Raw genomic sequence first — 22460 nt, forward strand, 5'->3', positions numbered from 1 at the left:
GGGTACAGTACTGGTGGGGATGGGTCTGTCACTGTATAACACTGGGATACTGTACTGGTGGGGATGGCCCTGTCACTGTATAACACTGGGGTACAGTACTGGTGGGGACGGGTCTGTCACTGTATAACACTGGGATACTGTACTGGTGGGGATGGCCCTGTCACTGTATAACACTGGGGTACAGTACTGGTAGGGACGGGTCTGTCACTGTATAACACTGGGATACTGTACTGGTGGGGATGGCCCTGTCACTGTATAACACTGGGGTACAGTACTGGTGGGGACGGGTCTGTCACTGTATAACACTGGGGTACAGTACTGATAGGGACGGGTCTGTCACTGTATAACACTGGGATACAGTACTTGTGGGGACGGGTCTGTCACTGCATAACACTGGGGTACAGTACTGGTGGGGACGGGTCTGTCGCTGTATAACACTGGGATACATTACTGGTGGGGACGGGTCTGTCACTGTATAACACTGGGCACAGTACTGGTGGGGACGGGTCTGTCACTGTATAACACTGGGATACTGTACTGGTGGGGATGGCCCTGTCACTGTATAACACTGGGGTACAGTACTGGTGGGGATGGCCCTGTCACTGTATAACACTGGGGTACAGTACTGGTGGGGACGGGTCTGTCACTGTATAACACTGGGGTACAGTACTGGTAGGGACGGGTCTGTCACTGTATAACACTGGGATACAGTACTTGTGGGGACGGGTCTGTCACTGCATAACACTGGGGTACAGTACTGGTGGGGACGGGTCTGTCGCTGTATAACACTGGGATACATTACTGGTGGGGACGGGTCTGTCACTGTATAACACTGGGCACAGTACTGGTGGGGACGGGTCTGTCACTGTATAACACTGGGATACTGTACTGGTGGGGATGGCCCTGTCACTGTATAACACTGGGGTACAGTACTGGTGGGGACGGGTCTGTCACTGTACAACACTGGGGTACAGTACTGGTGGGGACGGGTCTGTCACTGTATAACACTGGGATACTGTACTGGTGGGGATGGCCCTGTCACTGTATAACACTGGGGTACAGTACTGGTGGGGACGGGTCTGTCACTGTATAACACTGGGATACAGTACTGGTGGGGACGGGTCTGTCACTGTATAACACTGGGGTACAGTACTGGTGGGGACGGGTCTGTCACTGTATAACACTGGGATACAGTACTGGTGGGGACGGGTCTGTCACTGTATAACACTGGGGTACAGTACTGGTGGGGACGGGTCTGTCACTGTATAACACTGGGATACAGTACTGATGGGGACGGGTCTGTCACTGTATAACACTGGGATACAGTACTGATGGGGACGGGTCTGTCACTGTATTACAGTGGGGTACAATACTGGGGGGACGGGATATAAAATCTTTTATGTTCTCCTAATGGCCATCACCCTCGGGTAAAATAAAATTTAATAACTTGCCTTATTTATTTATGACATTTTCCTAGTTATAAACCCCCTTTTTAAGGCCTTTGATCAGGTGGAGTGGGCGTACCTATGGGAAGTGCTTAGCAGGTTTGAGTTCGGGGAAGGGTTCACAGGGTGGGTCAGGTTGTTGCGAGCGTTGTCTAAGAACCGGCGGAGATCGGAATATTTCAGATTGTACCGGGGGACGAGACAGGGGTGTCCCCTGTCCCCTTTGCTGTTCGCGCTGGCAATTGAGCCGCTGGCCATGGCATTAAGGGAGTCTAGGAACTGGAGGGGGTTGGTCCGTGGAGGGGAGGAACACCGGGTGTCGTTGTATGCTGATGACCTGTTGTTATATATTGAAGATCCAGTGGAGGGGATGGCGGAGGTCATGCGGATCCTTAGGGAGTTTGGGGACTTCTCGGGCTACAAGCTCAACGTGGGGAAAGGTGAGCTCTTTGTAGTACATGCAGGGGGCCAGGAAAGGGGGCTAGAGGAGCTGCCTTTGAAGAGGGCGGAGAGGAGCTTTCGATACCTGGATATCCAAGTAGCTAGGAGCTGGGGGGCCCAGCATAAGCTTAATTTGACACGGTTGGTGGACCAGATGGAGGAAGACTTTAGGAGATGGGATGTATTGCCACTTTCCCTGGCGGGTAGGGTGCAGTCAGTCAAGAAGACAGTCCTCCCAAGGTTCTTTTTCGTGTTCCAATGCCGTCCCATCCTAATCCCCAAGGCTTTTTTCCAGCGGGTAAGCAGGAGTATTATGGGATTTCTGTGGGCGAGCAAGACCCCGAGGGTGAAGAGGGTGTTTCTAGAGAGCAGTCAGGACAAGGGCGGGCTGGCGCTGCCGAATCTGTGTGGTTACTATTGGGCAGCTAATGTGGCGATGATCCGTAAATGGGTAATGGAGGGAGAGGGGGCGGCATGGAAGAGGCTAGAGGCGGCGTCTTGTGTGGGTACTAGCTTGGGGGCGCTGGTGACGGCACCGTTGCTGCTACCGCCGACGTGGTACACCACGAGGTGGTGGCGGCGACATTGAAGATCTGGGGGCAGTGGAGGCGACATAGGGGTGAGGTGGGAGCCTCAATTTGGTCCCCAATACGGGATAATCATAGGTTTGTGCCGGGCAGGATGGATGGGGGGATGCTAAGTTGGCATCGGGCAGGAATTAAAAGGATGGTGGACCTGTTTATAGATGGGACTTTTGCTAGCCTGGGGGCGCTGGAGGAGAAATTTGGGTTACCTCCCGGAAACGCTTTTAGGTATATGCAAGTGAGGGCGTTTGTGAGATGGCAGGTGAGGGAATTTCCGCTACTTCCAGCACAAAGGATTCAGGACAGGGCGATTTCGGGTGTATGGGTTGGAGAAGGCAAGGTCTGTTTTTGTTAAAGTGGGGCGTTTTCCCCACTTTTGTATTTATTGGTTACGTGGGGTTAATGTATTTTCATATTTTTTTAAAAATAAACCCCCTTTTTAACCTCCCTTTGAACAACTGAACGCAATAGACTTTCTTTATCGCCTAACACCCATACCTTATTTACCTGTAGAACATCCAACTTGGCCCTATTCACTTCATATGCCTGCCATTCACACCCAGCCCCTTTGAGGTCCTCAACTCTCATGGTGGCACAGTGGCTAGCACTGCTGTCTCACACTGCCAGGCACCCAGGTTCCACTCCGAGTGGGTTGTCTGCGTGGAGTTTGCACTTTCTCACAGTGTCTGCTTGGGTTTCCTCCGGGTGCTCCGGTTTCATCCCACAGTCCAAAGATGGTCTATGGTGGAAATGGTTGTCATGAGGGAACGTAATTTTAAGGTGATTGGAAGAAGGTATAGGGGAGATGTCAGAGGTAGGTTCTTTACACAGAGAGTGGTGGGTGCGTGGAATGCACTGCCAGCAGAGGTGGTGGAGTCAGAGGAGGTGGTGGAGGCCGTCCTTTCCTGACCTGCTGCCCCCAGTGTTGGAGGACAAAGTGGTGTCGGAAACAGGGGAGGGTGTTGGAGATTTATAAAGAATTAATGGACTGGGAAGGCGCCACAATAGGAGAGGTTAAGCGGAAGTGGGAGGAGGAGCTGGGGAGGGTGCTGGAGGCTGGGTTATGGGAGGAGGCTCTGAGAAGGGTGAGTGCATCTTCTTTGTGCGCTAGGCTTAGCCCAATTTAGGTGTGGGCGGTGCGCATGGGGGCCTGCGAACCATGTCCACATGTTGTGGGCCTGTCCGAAGCTGGAGGGATTTTGGCAGAGGTTCGCTGACGTGGTGTCTGAGGTGCTGAGGGTGAAGGTGGTCCCGAGTCCAGAATTGGCACTTTGTGGAGTGTCGGAAGACCCGGGAGTCCAGGGAGTGAGGGAGGCCGACATTTTGGCCTTTGCCTCTCAGATAGCCCGGAGATGGATCCCGTTGGAATGGAGGGACTCGGAGCAGCCGAAACCGGGGGTTTGGGTGAGCGACCTCGCGGAATTCCATAGGCTGGAAAAAATCAACTTCGCCTTGAGAGCGTCTGTGGAGGGGTTTGCCTGGAGATGGAAACCATTTATCGACTTCTTCCAGGATTAAGTCAGTGGGGGACCGGCCAAGAGGGAGGGGGGGGGGAGGGGGTGGGGGGGTGACTTTATGGTTTAAAAAAAGGAGGAGGCAGAGAGGGAGTGGAGCACGGCAGGGAGGGCGGGGCGGAGGTGTTGGTTATTTATTTGTTATGAGATTTCCTGTTTGTTCTCGTTTTGGTTTTGGTTGCGATTAATGTATATATGTATGTTTTCAAGATAAAGATAGAAGATTTTTTTGAAGAATAAAGGTTATGGCGTTCGGGCGGGAAAGTGGAGCTGAGTCCACAAAGGATCAGCCATGATCTCATTGAATGGTGGAGCAGGCTCGAGGGGCCAGATGGCCTACTCCTGCTCCTAGTTCTTTATATAATATAATTTTTAAAAATTTAAAAAGATGGCAGGTTAGGTAGGGTTACGGGGAGTGGGCCGAGGTTGGATGCTCTTTCCACGGGTCAGTGCAGACTAGATGGGCCAAATGACCTCCTTCTGCACTGCCGGGGTTTATGGAATTTCCTTCTCACAGACCTGTATCCACCAGCTAGGTATTGGAGAGAAAAGGTTTATTTTTGGGATTAGGGAGACTATTTTAGGATCCTGTACATACAGTGTGAAGCACAATTGGTCAAAGATGTACAAGGCTCAGCCGTTCACTCAATGGGCACTGGGCGGTCATATTGAGCACGGTTTCTTCAGAGCCAACATTTGACGTTAGAGTGGCTGCTGTCACAAACATCGGAACAACGATCCCTTGTGTGAGATGGTGGAGGGAAGAGGCAGCCTGTAGCCCCACACTGTAGCAGTGCAAGGCACGGAGGGGCAAATCATTGAGACGTGAACCCTTCTACCCCGGGTGAGCCTGCAAGCTGCCCACAGTCTGACCTTCCTGGGGATGGTGGTGCTAGTTTACACACCTTTGTTTGTAATGCTTCAATCTTCTCCTGGTCCAGTTTGTGTTGCTGTTCGTAAGCTGTCATGCTCACAGAGGCTCGCTCCACTTCCCGGTTCAGAACGCAAACAATGTTTTCGAACGTTTCCGTTTTGTGTTTAAGAGTCCCACATCGCTTTTGCACATCTTCTAATTTTTCCAACAGGAGCAAATTTCCCAGGTCCTCAGGGGAGTGGGAGCCCTGGTGTCCAAGTGACATCGACCGGAATGGCCCAAGAGTCCCCTCCATTTCCCGAACTGATGTAAACAGCTGGTTGACTTTAGCACTGGTCTGCTGCAGGTTCAGAGGCTGCAAGCTTCCCATTGCAGCCCCTATTCCCACAACGTGTTGGAGCATCATCTGAAGGTGGTCCACTACACACTGATTCTCATGGTCCATTAATTTCTCCTTCTCAGCCTGGAAGAAATCAATTGGAGAATCTATAAACAACAATACAAGACACACACATGGGAGACCAAATGCACTTAGCACATTCCAATACTCATGGAGAGCACAAGATAAAGTGGATTGCCTGAACATTTCATACTGTGTCCACTTGGAACCAAATCCTGTCCCTCCAAACGTATATAGCGACAGGACCCCAAATGTTTGTTTTCAATGAACCCACTCTGACAGGTGGTTAGTATTGTGCAGCTGACCCCACTTGAAAACTGAGGGGTGATATTTTGGAAGGTCCATTCTCAACAAGATCTCCACAACTACCACTGGCCTCCCTGGGGGTAACACGCCAGGCAGGTCATAATGTCAAATGGTGTGCGGTGAGTCAGTTACGGCCTTCAGCTCAGTTCCAACTAACATCAATGTGCCAGGGCTTCACACATCTGAAGTGGCAGGATTTGGGGCGCAAGATGGCGCTGTGGTTAGCACTGTTGCCTACGGCGCTGAGGACCCGTGTTTGATCCCGGCCCCGGGTCACTGTCTGTGTGGTGTTTGCACATTCATAGAATCATAGACTTTAGAGTGCAGAAGGAGGCCATTCGGCCCATCGAGGCTGCACCGATCCACTTAAGCCCATGCCTCCACCCTATCCCCACCAACCTTTCTGGACACTAAGGGCAATTTAGCGTGGCTAATCCACCTAACCTGCACATCTTTTGACTGTAGGAGGAAACTGGAGCACCCGGAGGAAACCCATGCAGACACGGGGAGAACGTGCAGACTCCGCACAGACAGTGACCCTGCGGGGAATCGAACCTGGGGTCCTGGAGCTGAGAAACAACAGTGCTAACTACTATGCTAACCTGCTGTCCATTCATAGAACATAGAACATTACAGCGCAGTACAGGCCCTTCGGCCCTCGATGTTGCGCCAACCTGTGAAACCACTCTAAAGCCCATCTACACTATTCCCTTATCGTCCATATGTCTATCCAATGACCATTTGAATGCCCTTAGTGTTGGCGAGTCCACTACTGTTGCAGGCAGGGCATTCCACGCCCTTACTACTCTCTGAGTAAAGAACCTACCTCTGACATCTGTCCTATATCTATCTCCCCTCAATTCAAAGCTATGTCCCCTCGTGCTAGACATCACCATCCAAGGAAAATCCACCCTATCCAATCCTCTGATCATCTTGTATGCCTCAATTAAGTCACCTCTTAACCTTCTTCTCTCTAACGAAAACAGCCTCAAGTCCCTCAGCCTTTCCTCATAAGATCTTCCCTCCATACCAGGCAACATTCTGGTAAATCTCCTCTGCACCCTTTCCAATGCTTCCACATCCTTCCTATAATGCGGCGACCAGAATTGCACGCAATACTCCAAATGCGGCCACACCAGAGTTTTGTACAGCTGCAACATGACCTCATGGCTCCGAAACTCAATCCCTCTACCAATAAAAGCTAACACACCGTACGCCTTCTTAACAACCCTCTCAACCTGGGTGGCAACTTTCAGGGATCTATGTACATGGACACCGAGATCTCTCTGCTCATCCACACTGTCAAGAATCTTACCATTAGCCCAGTACTCTGTCTTCCTGTTATTCCTTCCAAAATGAATCACCCCACACTTTTCTGCATTAAACTACACTTGCCACCTCTCAGCCCAGCTCTGCAGCTTATCTATGTCCCTCTGTAACTTGTAACATCCTTCCGCACTGTCCACAACTCCACCGACTTTAGTGTCATCTGCAAATTTACTCACCCATCCTTCTACGCCCTCCTCCAGGTCATTTATAAAAATGACAAACAGCAGTGGCCCCAAAACAGAACTTTGTGGGACACCACAAGTAACTGGACTCCAGTCTGAACATTTCCCATCAACCACCACCCTTTGTCTCCTTCCAGCTCTCCAATTTCTGATCCAAACTGCTAAATCACCCTGAATCCCATGCCTCCGTATTTTCTGCAGTAGCCTACCTTGGGGAACCTTATCAAACGCTTTACTGAAATCCATATACACCACATCAACTGCTTTACCCTCATCCGCCTGTTTGGTCTACCAGTGTCTGCATTTGTTTCACCCCCACAACCCAAAAATGTTCAGCCTAGGTGGATTCAGTCATCCTAAATTGCCCCTTAATTGGAAAAAATGTGTTACTCTAAATTTGTTTTTTAAAAGTTAAAGGAAAAAAAAAAATGAAGTGACAGGATTTCAGCCTCAAACCCCGCAGAAACAGCTGGATTACAAGAGGTTACACGGCAGCAGCCAGGGCAACTCACATCTGTACGTTCCTCAAGTGAAGGCTGGATTCTAGATTTTCTTTGGATTTGAAACTATCGGATAAATATCTGTAACGAATTGTGACCTGGGCCAATGTCAAATATTTAACAGTCAAACTGACTCTGCTTCTGTCTTTGGAGTCACTGCCGAACCTGCTGAATGTTTCTCCCATTTTCTATTTTTACATCAAATATTTAAGATTAGGTACATAGTGAGAATCTTTTCACACAGCCTGAAATCCAAAGACCAACTTTGCAGTTTACCAGTCAAAAGCTGCCCTTCCTGCAGATTCTCACGCATGCGTCGCAATACGTTTCCTGCATTAAGACCATGTTTATCAAAGTCAATTAAACTCATATCACACATACACACACCCTAGACACACCCCTTGCGTGTATGACACACTCATGCATGAAGAATGACAAAACACTTTACCAGAGAACACATTAGCACCCAGATTATTGCCCTTCCTGTCCTGAAACTCAGTGGGCGTTCAGGGTTACCGCCCCACCGTGGAGAGCGGACAATCTGATCATCCCAATTGAGACTTATTTTTGTATATTTGTACAAACACTGAGGGTCAGGGTTCTATGAGGTGGGGTGGGGGGTGGTCTATAACTGGCGTACACGGAAGGTCCGAGTTCTATGGGGTGAGGTGGTCTCTATCACTGCCATACACGGAGGGTCCGGGTTCTATGGGGAGGGGGTCTCTATCACTGCCGTACACGGAGGGTCCGGGTTCTATGGGGCGGGGGACTCTATCACTGCCGTACACGGAGGGTCCGGGATCTATAGGGAGGGGGGTCTCTATCGCTGCCGTACACGGAGGGTCCGGGTTCTATGGGGAGGGGGGGTCTCTATCACGGTCATACACAGAGGGTCCGGGTTCTATGGGGAGGGGGGTCTCTACCACTGCCGAACACGGAGGGTCCAGGTTCTATGGGGAGGGGTCTCTATCACTGCCGTACATGGAGGGTCCGGGTTCTAGGGGGAGGGGGGTCTCTATCACTGCCGTACACGGAGGGTCCGGGTTCTATGGGGAGGGGGGTCTCTACCACTGCCGTACAGGGGGGGTCCGGGTTCTATGGGGAGGGGGGTCTCTATGACTGCCGTACACGGAGGGTCCGGGTTCTAGGGGGAGGAGGGTCTCTATCACTGCCGAACACGGAGGGTCCGTGTTCTATGGGGAGGGGGTCTCTATCACTGCCATACACGGAGGGTCCAGGTTCTATGGGGAGGGGGTCTCTATCACTGCCATACACAGAGGGTCCGGGATCTATGGGAAGGGGGGTCTCTATCACTGCCATACACGGAGGGTCCAGATTCTATGGGGAGGGGTCTCTATCACTGCCGTACACGGAGGGTCCGGGTTCTATGGGGAGGGGCGTCTCTATCACTGCCATACACGGGGGGTCCGGGTTCTATGGGGTGGGGGTCTCTATCACTGCCGTACAGGGAGGGTCCAGGTTCTATGGGGAGGGGGGTCTCTATCACAGCCGTACATGGAGGGTCCAGATTCTATGGGGAGGGGGGTCACTATCACTGCCGTACAGGGAGGGTCCAGGTTCTATGGGGTGGGGTCTCTATCACTGCCGTACACGGAGGGTCCGGGTTCTATGGGGTGGCATCTCTATCACAGCCATACACGGAGGGTCCGGGTTCTATGGGGAGGGGGTCTCTATCACTGCTGTACAAGGAGGGTCCGGATTCTAGGTGGAGGAGGGTCTCTATCACTGCCGTACACGGAGGTTCCGGGTTCTATGGGTAGGGGGTCTCTATCACTGCCGTACACGGAGGGTCCGGGTTCTATGGGGAGGGGGTCTCTATCACTGCCATACACGGAGGGTCCGGGTTCTATGGGGAGGGGGTCTCTATCACTGCCGTACACGGAGGGTCCGGGTTCTATGGGGAGGGGGTCTCTATCACTGCCGTACACGGAGGGTCCAGGTTCTATGGGGAGGGGGGATCTCTATCACTGCCGTACACGGAGGGTCCAGGTTCTATGGGGAGGGGGTCTCTATCACTGACATACACGGAGGGTCCGGGTTCTATGGGGAGGGGGTCTCTATCACTGCCGTACACGGAGGGTCCAGGTTCTATGGGGAGGGGGGATCTCTATCACTGCCGTACACGGAGGGTCCGGGTTCTATGGGGAGGGGGGTCTCTATCACTGCTGTACAGGGAGGGTCCGGGTTCTAAGGGGTGGGGAGGGGGGTCTCTATCACTGCCGTTCACGGAGGGTCCGGGTTCTATGGGGAGGGGGTCTCTATCACAGCCATACACGGAGGGTCCGAGTTCTATGGGGAGGGGTCTCTATCACTGCCGTACACGGAGGGTCCGAGTTCTATGGGGAGGGGTCTCTATCACTGCCGTACACGGAGGGTCCGGGTTCTATGGGGAGGGGGGTCTCTACCACTGCCGTACACGGAGGGTCCGGGTTCTATGGGGAGGGGGGTCTATACCACTGCCGTACACGGAGGGTCCGGGTTCTATGGGGAGGGGGGTCACTATCACTGCCGTACGCAGAGGGTCCTGGTTCTATGGGGAGGGGTCTCTATCACTGCCGTACACGGAGGTTCCGGGTTCTATGGGGAGGGGCGTCTCTATCACAGCCATACACGGAGGGTCCAGGTTCTATGGGGAGGGGGTCTCAACCACTGCCGTACACGGAGGGTCCGGGTTCTATGGGGAGGGGAGTCTCTATCACTGCCGTACACGGAGGGTCCGGGTTCTATGGGGAGGGGGGTCACTATCACTGCCGTACGCAGAGGGTCCTGGTTCTATGGGGAGGGGTCTCTATCACTGCCGTACACGGAGGTTCCGGGTTCTATGGGGAGGGGCGTCTCTATCACAGCCATACACGGAGGGTCCAGGTTCTATGGGGAGGGGGGTCTCAACCACTGCCGTACACGGAGGGTCCGGGTTCTATGGGGAGGGGGGTCTCTATCACTGCCGTACACGAAGGGTCCGGGTTCTATGGGGAGGGGGTCTCTATCATTGCTGTACACGGAGGGTCCGGGTTCTAAGGGGTGGGGAGGGGGGTCTCTATCACTGCCGTACACGTAGGGTCCAGGTTCTATGGGGAGGGGGTCTCTATCACTGCCGTACACGGAGGGTCCAGGTTCAATGGGGAGGGGGGTCACTATCACTGCCGTACACGGAGGGTCCAGGTTCTATGGGGAGGGGTCTCTATCACTGCCGTACACGGAGGGTCCGGGTTCTATGGGGAGGGGGTCTCTATCACTGCTGTACACGGAGGGTCCGGGTTCTAAGGGATGGGGAGGGGGGGTCTCTATCACTGCCGTACACGTAGGGTCCAGGTTCTATGGGGAGGGGGTCTCTATCACTGCCGTACACGGAGTGTCTGGGTTCTAAGGGGTGGGGAGGGGGTCTCTATAACTGTTGTACACGGAGGGTCCGGGTTCTAAGGGGTGGGGAGGAGGGTCTCTATCACTGTTGTACATGGAGGGTCCGGGTTCTATGGGGAGGGGGGTCACTATCACTGCCGTACACGGAGGGTCTGGGTTCGATGGGGAGGGGGGATCTCTATCACTGCCGTACACGGAGGGTCTGGGTTCTATGGGGAGGGGGATCTCTATCACTGCCGTACACGGAGGGTCTGCGTTCTATGGGGTGGGGGGTCTCTATCACTGCCGTACACGGAGGGCCCGGGTTCTATGGGGAGGGGAGGGGGTCTCTATCACTGTTGCACACGGAGTGTCCGGGTTCTATTGGGTGAGCGTGGTCTCTATCAAGTTAGATCCCGGACCCTCCGTGTACATGGGGTGGGCAGGTACACACACTAAATATTCCCACCATGGGCAGCACGGTGGCGCAGTGGCTAGCACTACAGTCTCACGGCACCGAGGTCCCAGGTTCGATCCCGGCTCTGGGTCACTGTCGTGTGGAGTTTGCTCATTCTCCCCGTGTTTGCGTGGGTTTCGTCCCCACAACCCAAAGATGTGCAGGGTACGTGGATTTAACACGCTAAATTGCCCCTTAATTGGAAAAAATGAATTGGGTACTCAAAATTTAAAAATAAAAATAAATAAATTAAAAATATTCCCACCAGATACACACGGAAACTAAAGAACGGGAGCTGTAGAAATGAAGGAAGCCTCATTGGTTTATCCTTCCACAAGTCCCACTGGCTCATCACAGCATCCAATCAACTATTGAATAACTGCAGGGTTTGTCCTTGTTGCCCTGTTTGGGGTTCATTGCAGCTATTGAAGAGATTAACCAGTCTCGACATCCCCATGTTGTGTAGAACAAGGAAAACTAGAGCAAAGGAACAGGCCCTTCGGCCCTGTACCGACCATGCTGTCTGAACTAAAAACCCCTACCCTTCCGGGGTCCGTATCCCTCTATTCATGCATTTGTCAAGACATCCCTCAAAAGTCACTAAATCACTATCGTCCCTGCTTACACTACCTCCTCCGGCAGCGAGTTCCAGGCTCCCACCACCCACTGGGTATAAAATTTGCCTCGTACATCTCCTTTAAACATTACCCCTCGCACCTTAAACCTTGCCCCCTAGTAATGGACTCTTCCACCCTGGGAAAAAGCTTCTGACTATCCACTCAGTCCATGCTCCTCATAATTTTATCAGGTCGCCCCGCAACCTCTGTCGTTCCAGTGAGAACAAACCGAGTTTATTCAACCGCTCCTCATAGCTTATGCCCTCCATACCAGGCAACATCCTGGTAAATATTTTCTGCACCCTCTCCAAAGCCTCCACATCCTTCTGGTAGTGTGGCGACCAGAATTGAACACAATACTCCAAGTGTGGCCTAACTAAGGTTCTATACAGCTGCAACATGACTTGCCAATTCTTATACTCAATGCCCCGGCCAATGAAGGCAAGCATGCCGGATGCCTTCTTGACTACCTTCTCCACCTGTGTTGCCCCTTTCAGTGACCTGTGGACCTGTACACCTGGATCTCTCTGACTGTCAATACTCTGAAGGGTTCTGCCATTCACTGTATATTTCCCTTCTGTATTCGACCTGTAATCATGGTCAGGATTAAACAATGTGAAAGGAAAGAAACTGATCCAACCCTTGAAGGTTATAACATCACTAGAATACATGTGGAGGATTAGAAAGAAGGGTTTTTGAGCTGCACAATGTGTTTTTTTCCCTCCCGCTTTCTCACCACCTCACCTGAAGATGCTAACTCTTGTTAAATACCCTTTGACCTGTATCCTTTCAGTACCTCAGGCAAGTGGTCATTCTTTAGGAGCTTGTCGAGGCACTCGCTGGTTATTTGCCCCGCCAGGGGTATCAGTGACAGATCCAACCCACACAAGGGTATTGAATGTCTAAATGCTCCCTCTCCAGCCCCAGCATGAATGGCATCATGCTGGTTTATCTCAGCTAATATGGCACTGGTCCAGACTTCTTGCTCAACTATTCAGCTTCACGTTCCACACGGATAAACCCCCTTCATGGTCGTTCCACACGGATAAACCCCCTTCATGGTCGTTCCACACGGATAAACCCCCTTCATGGTTGTCCCACACAGATAAACCCCCTTCATGGTCGTTCCACACGGATAAAGCCCTTCATGGTCGTTCCACACGGATAAACCCCCTTCATGGTCGTTCCACACTGATAAACCCCCTTCATGGTCGTTCCACACTGATAAACCACCTTCATGGTCGTTCCACACGGATAAACCCCCTTCATGGTCGTTCCACACGGATAAACCCCCTTCATGGTCGTTCCACACGGATAAAGCCCTTCATGGTCGTTCCACACGGATAAACCCCCTTCATGGTCGTTCCACACGGATAAACCCCCTTCATGGTCGTTCCACACGGATAAACCCCCTTCATGGTCGTTCCACACTGATAAACAACCTTCATGGTCGTTCCACACGGATAAACCCCCTTCATGGTCGTTCCACACGGATAAACCCCCTTCATGGTCGTTCCACACGGATAAACCCCCTTCATGGTCGTTCCACACGGATAAACCCCCTTCATGGTTGTCCCACACAGATAAACCGCCTTCATGGTTGTTCCACACTGATAAAGCCCCTTCATGGTCATCCCACACGGATAAACCCCCTTCATGGTCGTCCCACACGGATAAACCCCCTTCATGGTCGTTCCACACGGATAAAGCCCATTCATGGTCATCCCACACGGATAAACCCCCTTCATGGTCATCCCACACGGATAAACCCCCTTCATGGTCGTTCCACACGGATAAAGCCCATTCATGGTCATCCCACACGGATAAACCCCCTTCATGGTCATCCCACACGGATAAACCCCCTTCATGGTCGTTCCACACTGATAAAGCCCCTTCATGGTCATCCCACACGGATAAACCCCCTTCATGGTCATCCCACACGGATAAACCCCCTTCATGGTCGTCCAACACGGATAAACCCCCTTCATGGTCGTTCCACACTGATAAACCACCTTCATGGTCGTTCCACACTGTTAAACCCCCTTCATGGTCGTTCCACGTGGATAAACCCCTTCATGGTCGTTCCACACGGATAAACCCCCTTCATGGTCGTTCCACACTGTTAAACCCCCTTCATGGTCGTTCCACGTGGATAAACCCCTTCATGGTCGTTCCACACTGATAAACCACCTTCATGGTCGTTCCACACTGTTAAACCCCCTTCATGGTCGTTCCACGTGGATAAACCACCTTCATGGTCGTTCCACGTGGATAAACCCCCTTCATGGTCGTTCCACACGGATAAACCCCCTTCATGGTCGTTCCACACGGATAAACCACCTTCATGGTCGTTCCACACGGATAAACCCCCTTCATGGTCGTTCCACACGGAGAAACCCCCTTCATGGTCGTTCCACACGGATAAACCCCCTTCATGGTCGTTCCACACGGATAAACCCCCTTCATGGTCGTTCCACACTGATAAACTCCCTTCATGGTCGTTCCACACGGATAAACCCCCTTCATGGTCGTTCCACACGGATAAACCCCCTTCATGATCGTTCCACACGGATAAACCCCCTTCATGGTCGTTCCACACGGACAAACCCCCTTCATGATCGTTCCACACGGATAAACCCCATTCATGGTCGTTCCACACGGATAAACCCCCTTCATGATCGTTCCACACTGATAACCACCCTTCATGGTCGTTCCACACGGATAAACCCCCTTCATTGTCGTTCCACACGGATAAACCCCCTTCATGGTCGTTCCACACTGATAAACCCTCTTCATGGTCGTTCCACACTGATAAACCCCCTTCATGGTCATCCCACACGGATAAACCCCCTTCATGGTCGTTCCACACGGATAAACCCCCTTCATGGTCGTTCCACACGGATAAACCCCCTTCATGGTCGTTCCACACGGATAAACCCCCTTCATGGTTGTCCCACACAGATAAACCCCCTTCATGGTCGTTCCACACGGATAAACCCCCTTCATGGTCGTTCCACACGGATAAACCCCCTTCATGGTCGTTCCACACGGATAAACCCCCTTCATGGTCATTCCACACGGAAAAAGCCCTTCATGGTTGTTCCACACTGATAAAGCCCCTTCATGGTCATCCCACACGGATAAACCCCCTTCATGGTCGTCCCACACGGATAAACCCCCTTCATGGTCGTTCCACACGGATAAAGCCCATTCATGGTCATCCCACACGGATAAACCCCCTTCATGGTCATCCCACACGGATAAACCCCCTTCATGGTCGTTCCACACGGATAAAGCCCATTCATGGTCATCCCACACGGATAAACCCCCTTCATGGTCATCCCACACGGATAAACCCCCTTCATGGTCGTCCCACACGGATAAACCCCCTTCATGGTCGTTCCACACTGATAAAGCCCCTTCATGGTCATCCCACACGGATAAACCCCCTTCATGGTCGTTCCACGTGGATAAACCACCTTCATGGTCGTTCCACACTGTTAAACCCCCTTCATGGTCGTTCCACGTGGATAAACCCCCTTCATGGTCGTTCCACACTGTTAAACCCCCTTCATGGTCGTCCAACACGGATAAACCCCCTTCATGGTCGTTCCACACGGATAAACCCCCTTCATGGTCGTTCCACACGGATAAACCCCTTCATGGTCGTTCCACGTGGATAAACCCCCTTTATGGTCGTTCCACACGGATAAACCCCCTTCATGGTCGTTCCACACGGATAAACCACCTTCATGGTCGTTCCACACGGATAAACCCCCTTCATGGTCGTTCCACACGGAGAAACCCCCTTCATGGTCGTTCCACACTGATAAACTCCCTTCATGGTCGTTCCACACGGACAAACCCCCTTCATGATCGTTCCACACGGATAAACCCCATTCATGGTCGTTCCACACGGATAAACCCCCTTCATGATCGTTCCACACGGATAACCACCCTTCATGGTCGTTCCACACGGATAAACCCCCTTCATTGTCGTTCCACACGGATAAACCCCCTTCATGATCGTTCCACACGGATAAACCCCCTTCATGGTCGTTCCACACGGATAAACCACCTTCATGGTCGTTCCACACTGATAAACCCTCTTCATGGTCGTTCCACACTGATAAACCCCCTTCATGGTCGTCCCACACGGATAAACCCCCTTCATGGTCGTTCCACACGGATAAACCCCCTTCATGGTCGTTCCACACGGATAAACCCCCTTCATGGTCGTTCCACACGGATAAACCCCCTTCATGGTCGTTCCACACTGATAAACCCCCTTCATGGTCGTTCCACACTGATAAACCCCCTTCATGGTCGTTCCACACGGATAAACCACCTTCATGGTCGTTCCACATGGATAAACCCCCTTTATGGTCGTTCCACACGGATAAACCCCCTTCATGGTCGTTCCACACGGATAAACCCCCTTCATGGTCGTTCCACATGGAAAAACCCCCTTTATGGTCGTTCCACACGGATAAACCCCCTTCATGGTCGTTCCACACTGATAAACCACCTTCATGGTCGTTCCACATGGATAAACCCCCTTTATGGTCGTTCCACACGGATAAACCCCCTTCATGGTCGTTCCACACGGATAAACCCCCTTCATGGTCGTTCCACACTGATAAACCCCCTTCATGGTCGTTCCACACGGATAAACCACCTTCATGGTCGTTCCACATGGATAAACCCCCTTTATGGTCGTTCCACACGGATAAACCCCCTTCATGGTCGTTCCACACTGATAAACCCCCTTTATGGTCGTTCCACACGGATAAACCCCCTTCATGGTCGTTCCACACGGATAAACCCCCTTCATGGTCGTTCCACACGGATAAACCCCCTTCATGGTCGTTCCACACTGATAAACCCCCATCATGGTCGTTCCACACGGATAAACCCCCTTCATGGTCGTTCCACATGGATAAACCCCCTTCATGGTCGTTCCACATGGATAAACCCCCTTCATGGTCGTTCCACACTGATAAACCCCCATCATGGTCGTTCCACACGGATAAACCCCCATCATGGTCGTTCCACACGGATAAACCCCCTTCATGGTCGTTCCACACTGATAAACCCCCATCATGGTCGTTCCACACGGATAAACCCCCATCATGGTCGTTCCACACTGATAAACCCCCTTCATGGTCGTTCCACACGGATAAACCACCTTCATGGTCGTTCCACACTGATAAACCCCCTTCATGGTCGTTCCACACTGATAAACCCCCTTCATGGTCGTTCCACACGGATAAACCCCCTTCATGGTCGTTCCACACTGATAAACCCCCTTCATGGTTGTTTTCAAAGAACTGAAATGAAATGAAAATCGCTTATTGTCACAAGTAAGTTTCAAATGAAGTTACTGTGAAAAGCCCCTAGTCGCCACATTCCAGCGCCTGTTCGGGGAGGCTGTTACGGGAATTGAACCGTGCTGCTGGCCTGCCTTGGGCTGCTTTCAAAGCCAGCGATTTAGCCCTGTGCTAAACAGCCCCGCTGTCCCGGACCCTCCGTGTACGGCAGTGATAGAGAACTAATGAGTAACCTTCAGTTAATCATTCTGGTTCCCGTCCGTGACAGTGTTGACCTAGCCACAGCATATCTGATTCTAAAGTCCAGCTAGATTAGTGCAGATCTGTGTATAGAGTGAGAGAGAGACAGCAGATTCTGCATCATCGCCAGGCAGGAGGTGCAGTAGGTCAGTCCATACCTGAGGAACAAGGAAAACTATAGTTTTTTTCCATTAGGTGCTGCTGAATCATTTGATGTTTTTGCTCCTTCAGCCCCAAGACAGAATACGGGTCCCACATCTGACAGTAGATTCAGCAGAAAACAACAATCCCAATGAAATGGGATAAATCCACACCCATAGCAAGACCTCTTGTAGCAGGAAGAGGCCATTCGGTCCTTCAGCCTACTACATTAGATCATGCTGACCTGTATCTCAAACTCCACATACCCACACCCCAGCCCCGTTTCACATCCTTTGATAGACTTTTGTTGGGTAAGAAGATCAATCTGCCTTTAAAATATCAATCAACGCTTGACATTTGCAACCACTGAAGTGTTCCAGGTTTTTTTGTGTGAGGAACTAAATCTAATTTTAAGATTCTATGTCCTTGTTCTGTACACCAGCCCTAGAATAAAGTTTTCTTTACCTCTCCAATCAAATCTCTATCGTTTTGGACAGATTAAATCACATGTCAACTTTCTAAACACAAATAAGTAAAAGCCATGTGTTCCAGAGTGTGGTCAATTTGAGTGTTCTTGGAAGCTTTTCTCCTGTGTAATTGTTTTACTGGCCTCTGTTGAAGGTTCTGAGCATGTGCGAGCTTTGGCACACATTTTCAGTCTGTGAGAGGGTGCCCTGTAAGCAAGACCTGTTTTGCTACTGCACCTGTTTTCCTATTTATTACTGTTGCTACTGTTTGCTGATGTCAAATGTTGTTATTTACTTATAAACAACACATTTGACCACTCTCTGTGTGGTCTCAAGTGACCACATATTGTTTATGCAATGTCTTCATAACTTAACCCTTTAAATCCTGATGTCATTTTGCAATGCACCGATTCAAGGCCCATATAACCTTCCTGAGGTGCAATGCCCAGAAATGCACACAGTTGCACCAGATGGGGTCTGACCACAGTCCATACAACTGAACGAACATTGTCTCCCTGTTGAATTCCAATCCCCTCGAGGCTGAAACCCTCCAACCCTCCCCGCAACCCCAAACAAGATACTGCCCACTGGGGGAGTCAGCTGATTCAGCCCTTACCTCTGTTCCCCAACAGGCAGCTAGAAAACAGAATGGCAGAGATATTCCACACAGCACATAGTCCCCAACATACAACGGTCCATATAATTCAGTCGTTGATTGACTCACACACTGGCTTCAGATCAATTTACACAATAACGTCAAGCTTCCTGTATGACGAGGGACGAGTGCGGGAAAACAGATGCTGCCACCCGGATTTAAAACCCTACAATAACTTAAAGGGCACACACCAGGTGAACTGTATTCAGGACAGAGATTCCTTGTTGCAAAATCAGGGGGATGCAAGGATAAGACAAGTAGTGTTGAGGAAGCGGGGAGGCAGCAGAAGGACTTGGACAGGCTAGGAGAGTGGGCAAAGAAGTGACAGATGGAAAATGTTATACCCCACGAGGGTTATCAGACCTCCCCATGGGACTCGTGGAGAACGAGCTTCCCAGATAGGGGGTGGAGCCCGCCTGGGGTCCGTTATTAACCAATAAAAGCGGGGCCTGGTGTGGTTAGCTCTTCCAGCAACGACTGTACTGGGGGGAATTGCTGCCTTGAGCAGACCTTTGTAAATAGTTAAATAAACCTATGTTTAATTACCGCCGGCTTCCTCAAGTTACTAAGGAATACAATGTGGAAATAGGAGAGGTTTGGTTGGAAGAATAATAATATAATATACAGAATAGAGGCATAGACTATTTTCTAAATGGGGAAACGCTTCAGAAATCTGAAGCACAAAGGGATTTAAGAGAATCCTAAACTAACACTCCTAAGGTTAATGTGTGGGTTCAGTCGGGAGTTAGGAATGCAAATGCAATGTTAGTATTAATTTTGAGAGGGCTAGAATACAAGACTAGGGATGTACTTCTGAGGCTGTATAAGGCTCTGGTCAGACCCCATTTGGAGTATTGTGAGCAGTTTTGGGCCCCGTATCTAAGGAAGGATGTGCTGGCCTTGGAAAGGGTCCAGAGGAGATTCACAAGAATGATCCCGGAATGAGGGGCTTGTCATATGAGGAACGGTTGAGGACTCTGGGTCTGTACTCGATGGAGTTTAGAAGGTTGAGGGAGATCTCACTGAAACTTACGGAATACGGAGAGGCCTGGATAGAGTGAACGTGGAGAAGATGTTTCCACTTGTAGGAGAGGCTAGAACCCAAAGACATAGCATGGAATAAAAGAAAAAGTAGGGACTTGGATAAAAAAATTGGCTGAGTGATAAATGGTTGTTTTTCAGATTGGAGGGTTTGTAGAGGAGTTCCCCAGGGTCAGTGTTGGGACCCCTGCTCTTCCTGATACATAGTAATTATCTAGACTCTGGTGTTCAGGGCATGATTGCAAAATTTGCAGATGGTACTAAGATTGAAAACATTGTCAACTGTGACGAGGATAGTCTTGAACTTCAAAAGGACATAGACACTGGTGGATTGGGTAGACAAGTGGCAGATGAAGTTCAATGCAGAGAAGTATGAGGTGATTCATTTTGGCAGGAAGAATATGGTGAGACAGCAGTATTGGAGAAACTTGTCCCTCATTATCCCTTTGGGCTACACAGACCAAATTCAAAGACACAAAGGCCATCATTTCATAACCCTGGCTGGTCAAGAGGAGTCTGTTTGTCTGCCAAGTGTTATGGACAGGAGGAGGATGAATTCAAACTGCCCTGATTTCTCCTCTCATTACCTATCTGTAAAGAGAAAGGAGTTTTGAATTTGATAAAGAGAGGCATATTTACACGAGTGGAGGAGAACAGTATATCCTCCTTTTTACTTTTACAATAAAAGAGTAGTGATCGAGGAAGAAAGGTTTACAGGGCAAAGGCCACAGAATAAAGACTTGTTGCTTCACCGAGTCCAGAATCAAAGTCCAATATTGTATTCTTTCGCAGAGTTGGCAGGCTAAAGATTGATGCTGGATAATTTAATTTCCAGTTGAGATGACTTTCACAATGTGATGGGCACACAGAGATGAATTAGTCTTGTAGGTGATGCGACAAAAGTTCCACTAGAACCAGTGTAGATGGAGAGCCAGGTCTTTAAACCTGGACAGAGCCCTTTTTCTGAGCTGCTGCTTGCTGGATGGAAATTTGCAGACTGATTGGCAGTAAGATAGTGTTACCAGTTTCCCCCTCCGGTTATGGAGTCATGTCACATGGTTCCGACCTTTCCACTCTGGTTTGGACAAAGGATGTATATTCCTTTGTCTGGATTCTTGGAATTGTTAATATTTCAACTATTAAGAATTTTAAAGGAAAGGTGCAGGGTCCTTTATCCTAGCATGGACCTCTGGCTAGTGAGTCCTGTAATAATGGCTCAATGCACTGCAAAGACTGTCTAACATTTTGCCATCTAACCAGCAGCATCGCTGATGAGGAGATCTAACCGACGTTGGAGACCTGGCCCCATCTACAGTGCTTCTACTCAAAGTTATCTGCTATTCACCTGCAACACTGATTCTTCCCTGTGTGCCTATCTTATTGTGTAAAGTCAACACCAACGGAAATGTGAACTGTACAGTGTTGGTTTTCAGCTCACTGACTTCGGTGAAGGAATACCTCATTGGACTTTGATTCTGGACTCTGGATTCCAAATGAAGCATTTTCTTTTCTCGGTGAGATCTGCAATGTAAATTGCTCTTTTCTCTCTCCCTTTCTTACTGTACAAATGCAAAGGAGGCAACATTGCTGCCCCCCTCCTGTGCTTTGGGTGTGTGCAAATAACCGAACCCACTGTGTTATAAAGCACAGTCGTCAGTGTGAACAGAGTATCAGGCACAAAGACAGCATGAATTTAGACACAGCCCTCAAACAACCTCAATGATTGCCCAGCTTGCAGTGTAGGGCCGGAGCCGGGGCACTCACTGTAATACAGAGAGAAAAGTGTAAAGTGGACTTACAGCCAGTTCACAGCCAATCACGTTAAAGCGACAAAGGAGCTTCACCTTCCCACATGTCCGTATATGATCCGAGTACTGTGGAAAGGAAGATACAATGAACACACCACCCGACAACACATAACCGAACACGCCACCCTACAACACATCCCCGAACACGCCACACTTCAACACATCCCCGAACATGCCACCCTTCAACATTTCCCCGAACACGCCACCCTTCAACACATTCCCGAACACGCCACCCTTCAACACATCCCCGAACACGCCACCCTTCAACACATCCCCGAACACGCCACCCTTCAACACATTCCCGAACACGCCACCCTTCAATACATTCCCGAACACGCCACCCTTCAACACATTCCCGAACACGCCACCCTTCAACACATCCCCGAACACACCACCCTTCAACACATCCCCGAACACGCTTCCTTCAACATATCCCCGAACACGCCACCCTTCAACACATGCCCGAACACACCACCCTTCAACACATGCCCGAACACACCACCCTTCAACACATCCCCGAATACATCACCTGAAAACACATTTCGCAACACACAACCCGACAACACATCCCCGAACACACCACCCAACCCATGGCTGAACACACTACCTGAAAACACATCCCGAACACACCAACCTGCAACACATCCCGAACACATCACCCTTCAACACCTTCCCGAATACACCACCCTTCAACACATCCCCGAATACACCACCTGAAAACACATCCCCGAGCACACCACCCTACAACACATCCCCGAACACACCACCC

At 50.6% G+C, this 22460-nt stretch overlaps 1 protein-coding gene across 3 annotated transcripts in view; it reads right to left on the reverse strand.

Annotated features, from left to right (window-relative positions):
- Positions 1 to 22460, reverse strand: part of traf2b (Tnf receptor-associated factor 2b) — a 172399-nt gene that overhangs the window by 22142 nt on the left and 127797 nt on the right. For all 3 annotated transcript variants that reach the window (XM_072488070.1, XM_072488071.1, XM_072488069.1), the window contains 2 exons: positions 21683 to 21757; positions 4890 to 5321 (listed from right to left, as the gene is read on the reverse strand). In XM_072488070.1, the coding sequence (XP_072344171.1) occupies positions 4890 to 5321; positions 21683 to 21757 (507 nt within the window). The remainder of the gene's footprint in view (positions 1 to 4889; positions 5322 to 21682; positions 21758 to 22460) is intronic.

Source organism: Scyliorhinus torazame, chromosome 22 (genome assembly GCF_047496885.1).
Source record: "Scyliorhinus torazame isolate Kashiwa2021f chromosome 22, sScyTor2.1, whole genome shotgun sequence".
Classification (NCBI taxonomy): domain Eukaryota; kingdom Metazoa; phylum Chordata; class Chondrichthyes; order Carcharhiniformes; family Scyliorhinidae; genus Scyliorhinus; species Scyliorhinus torazame.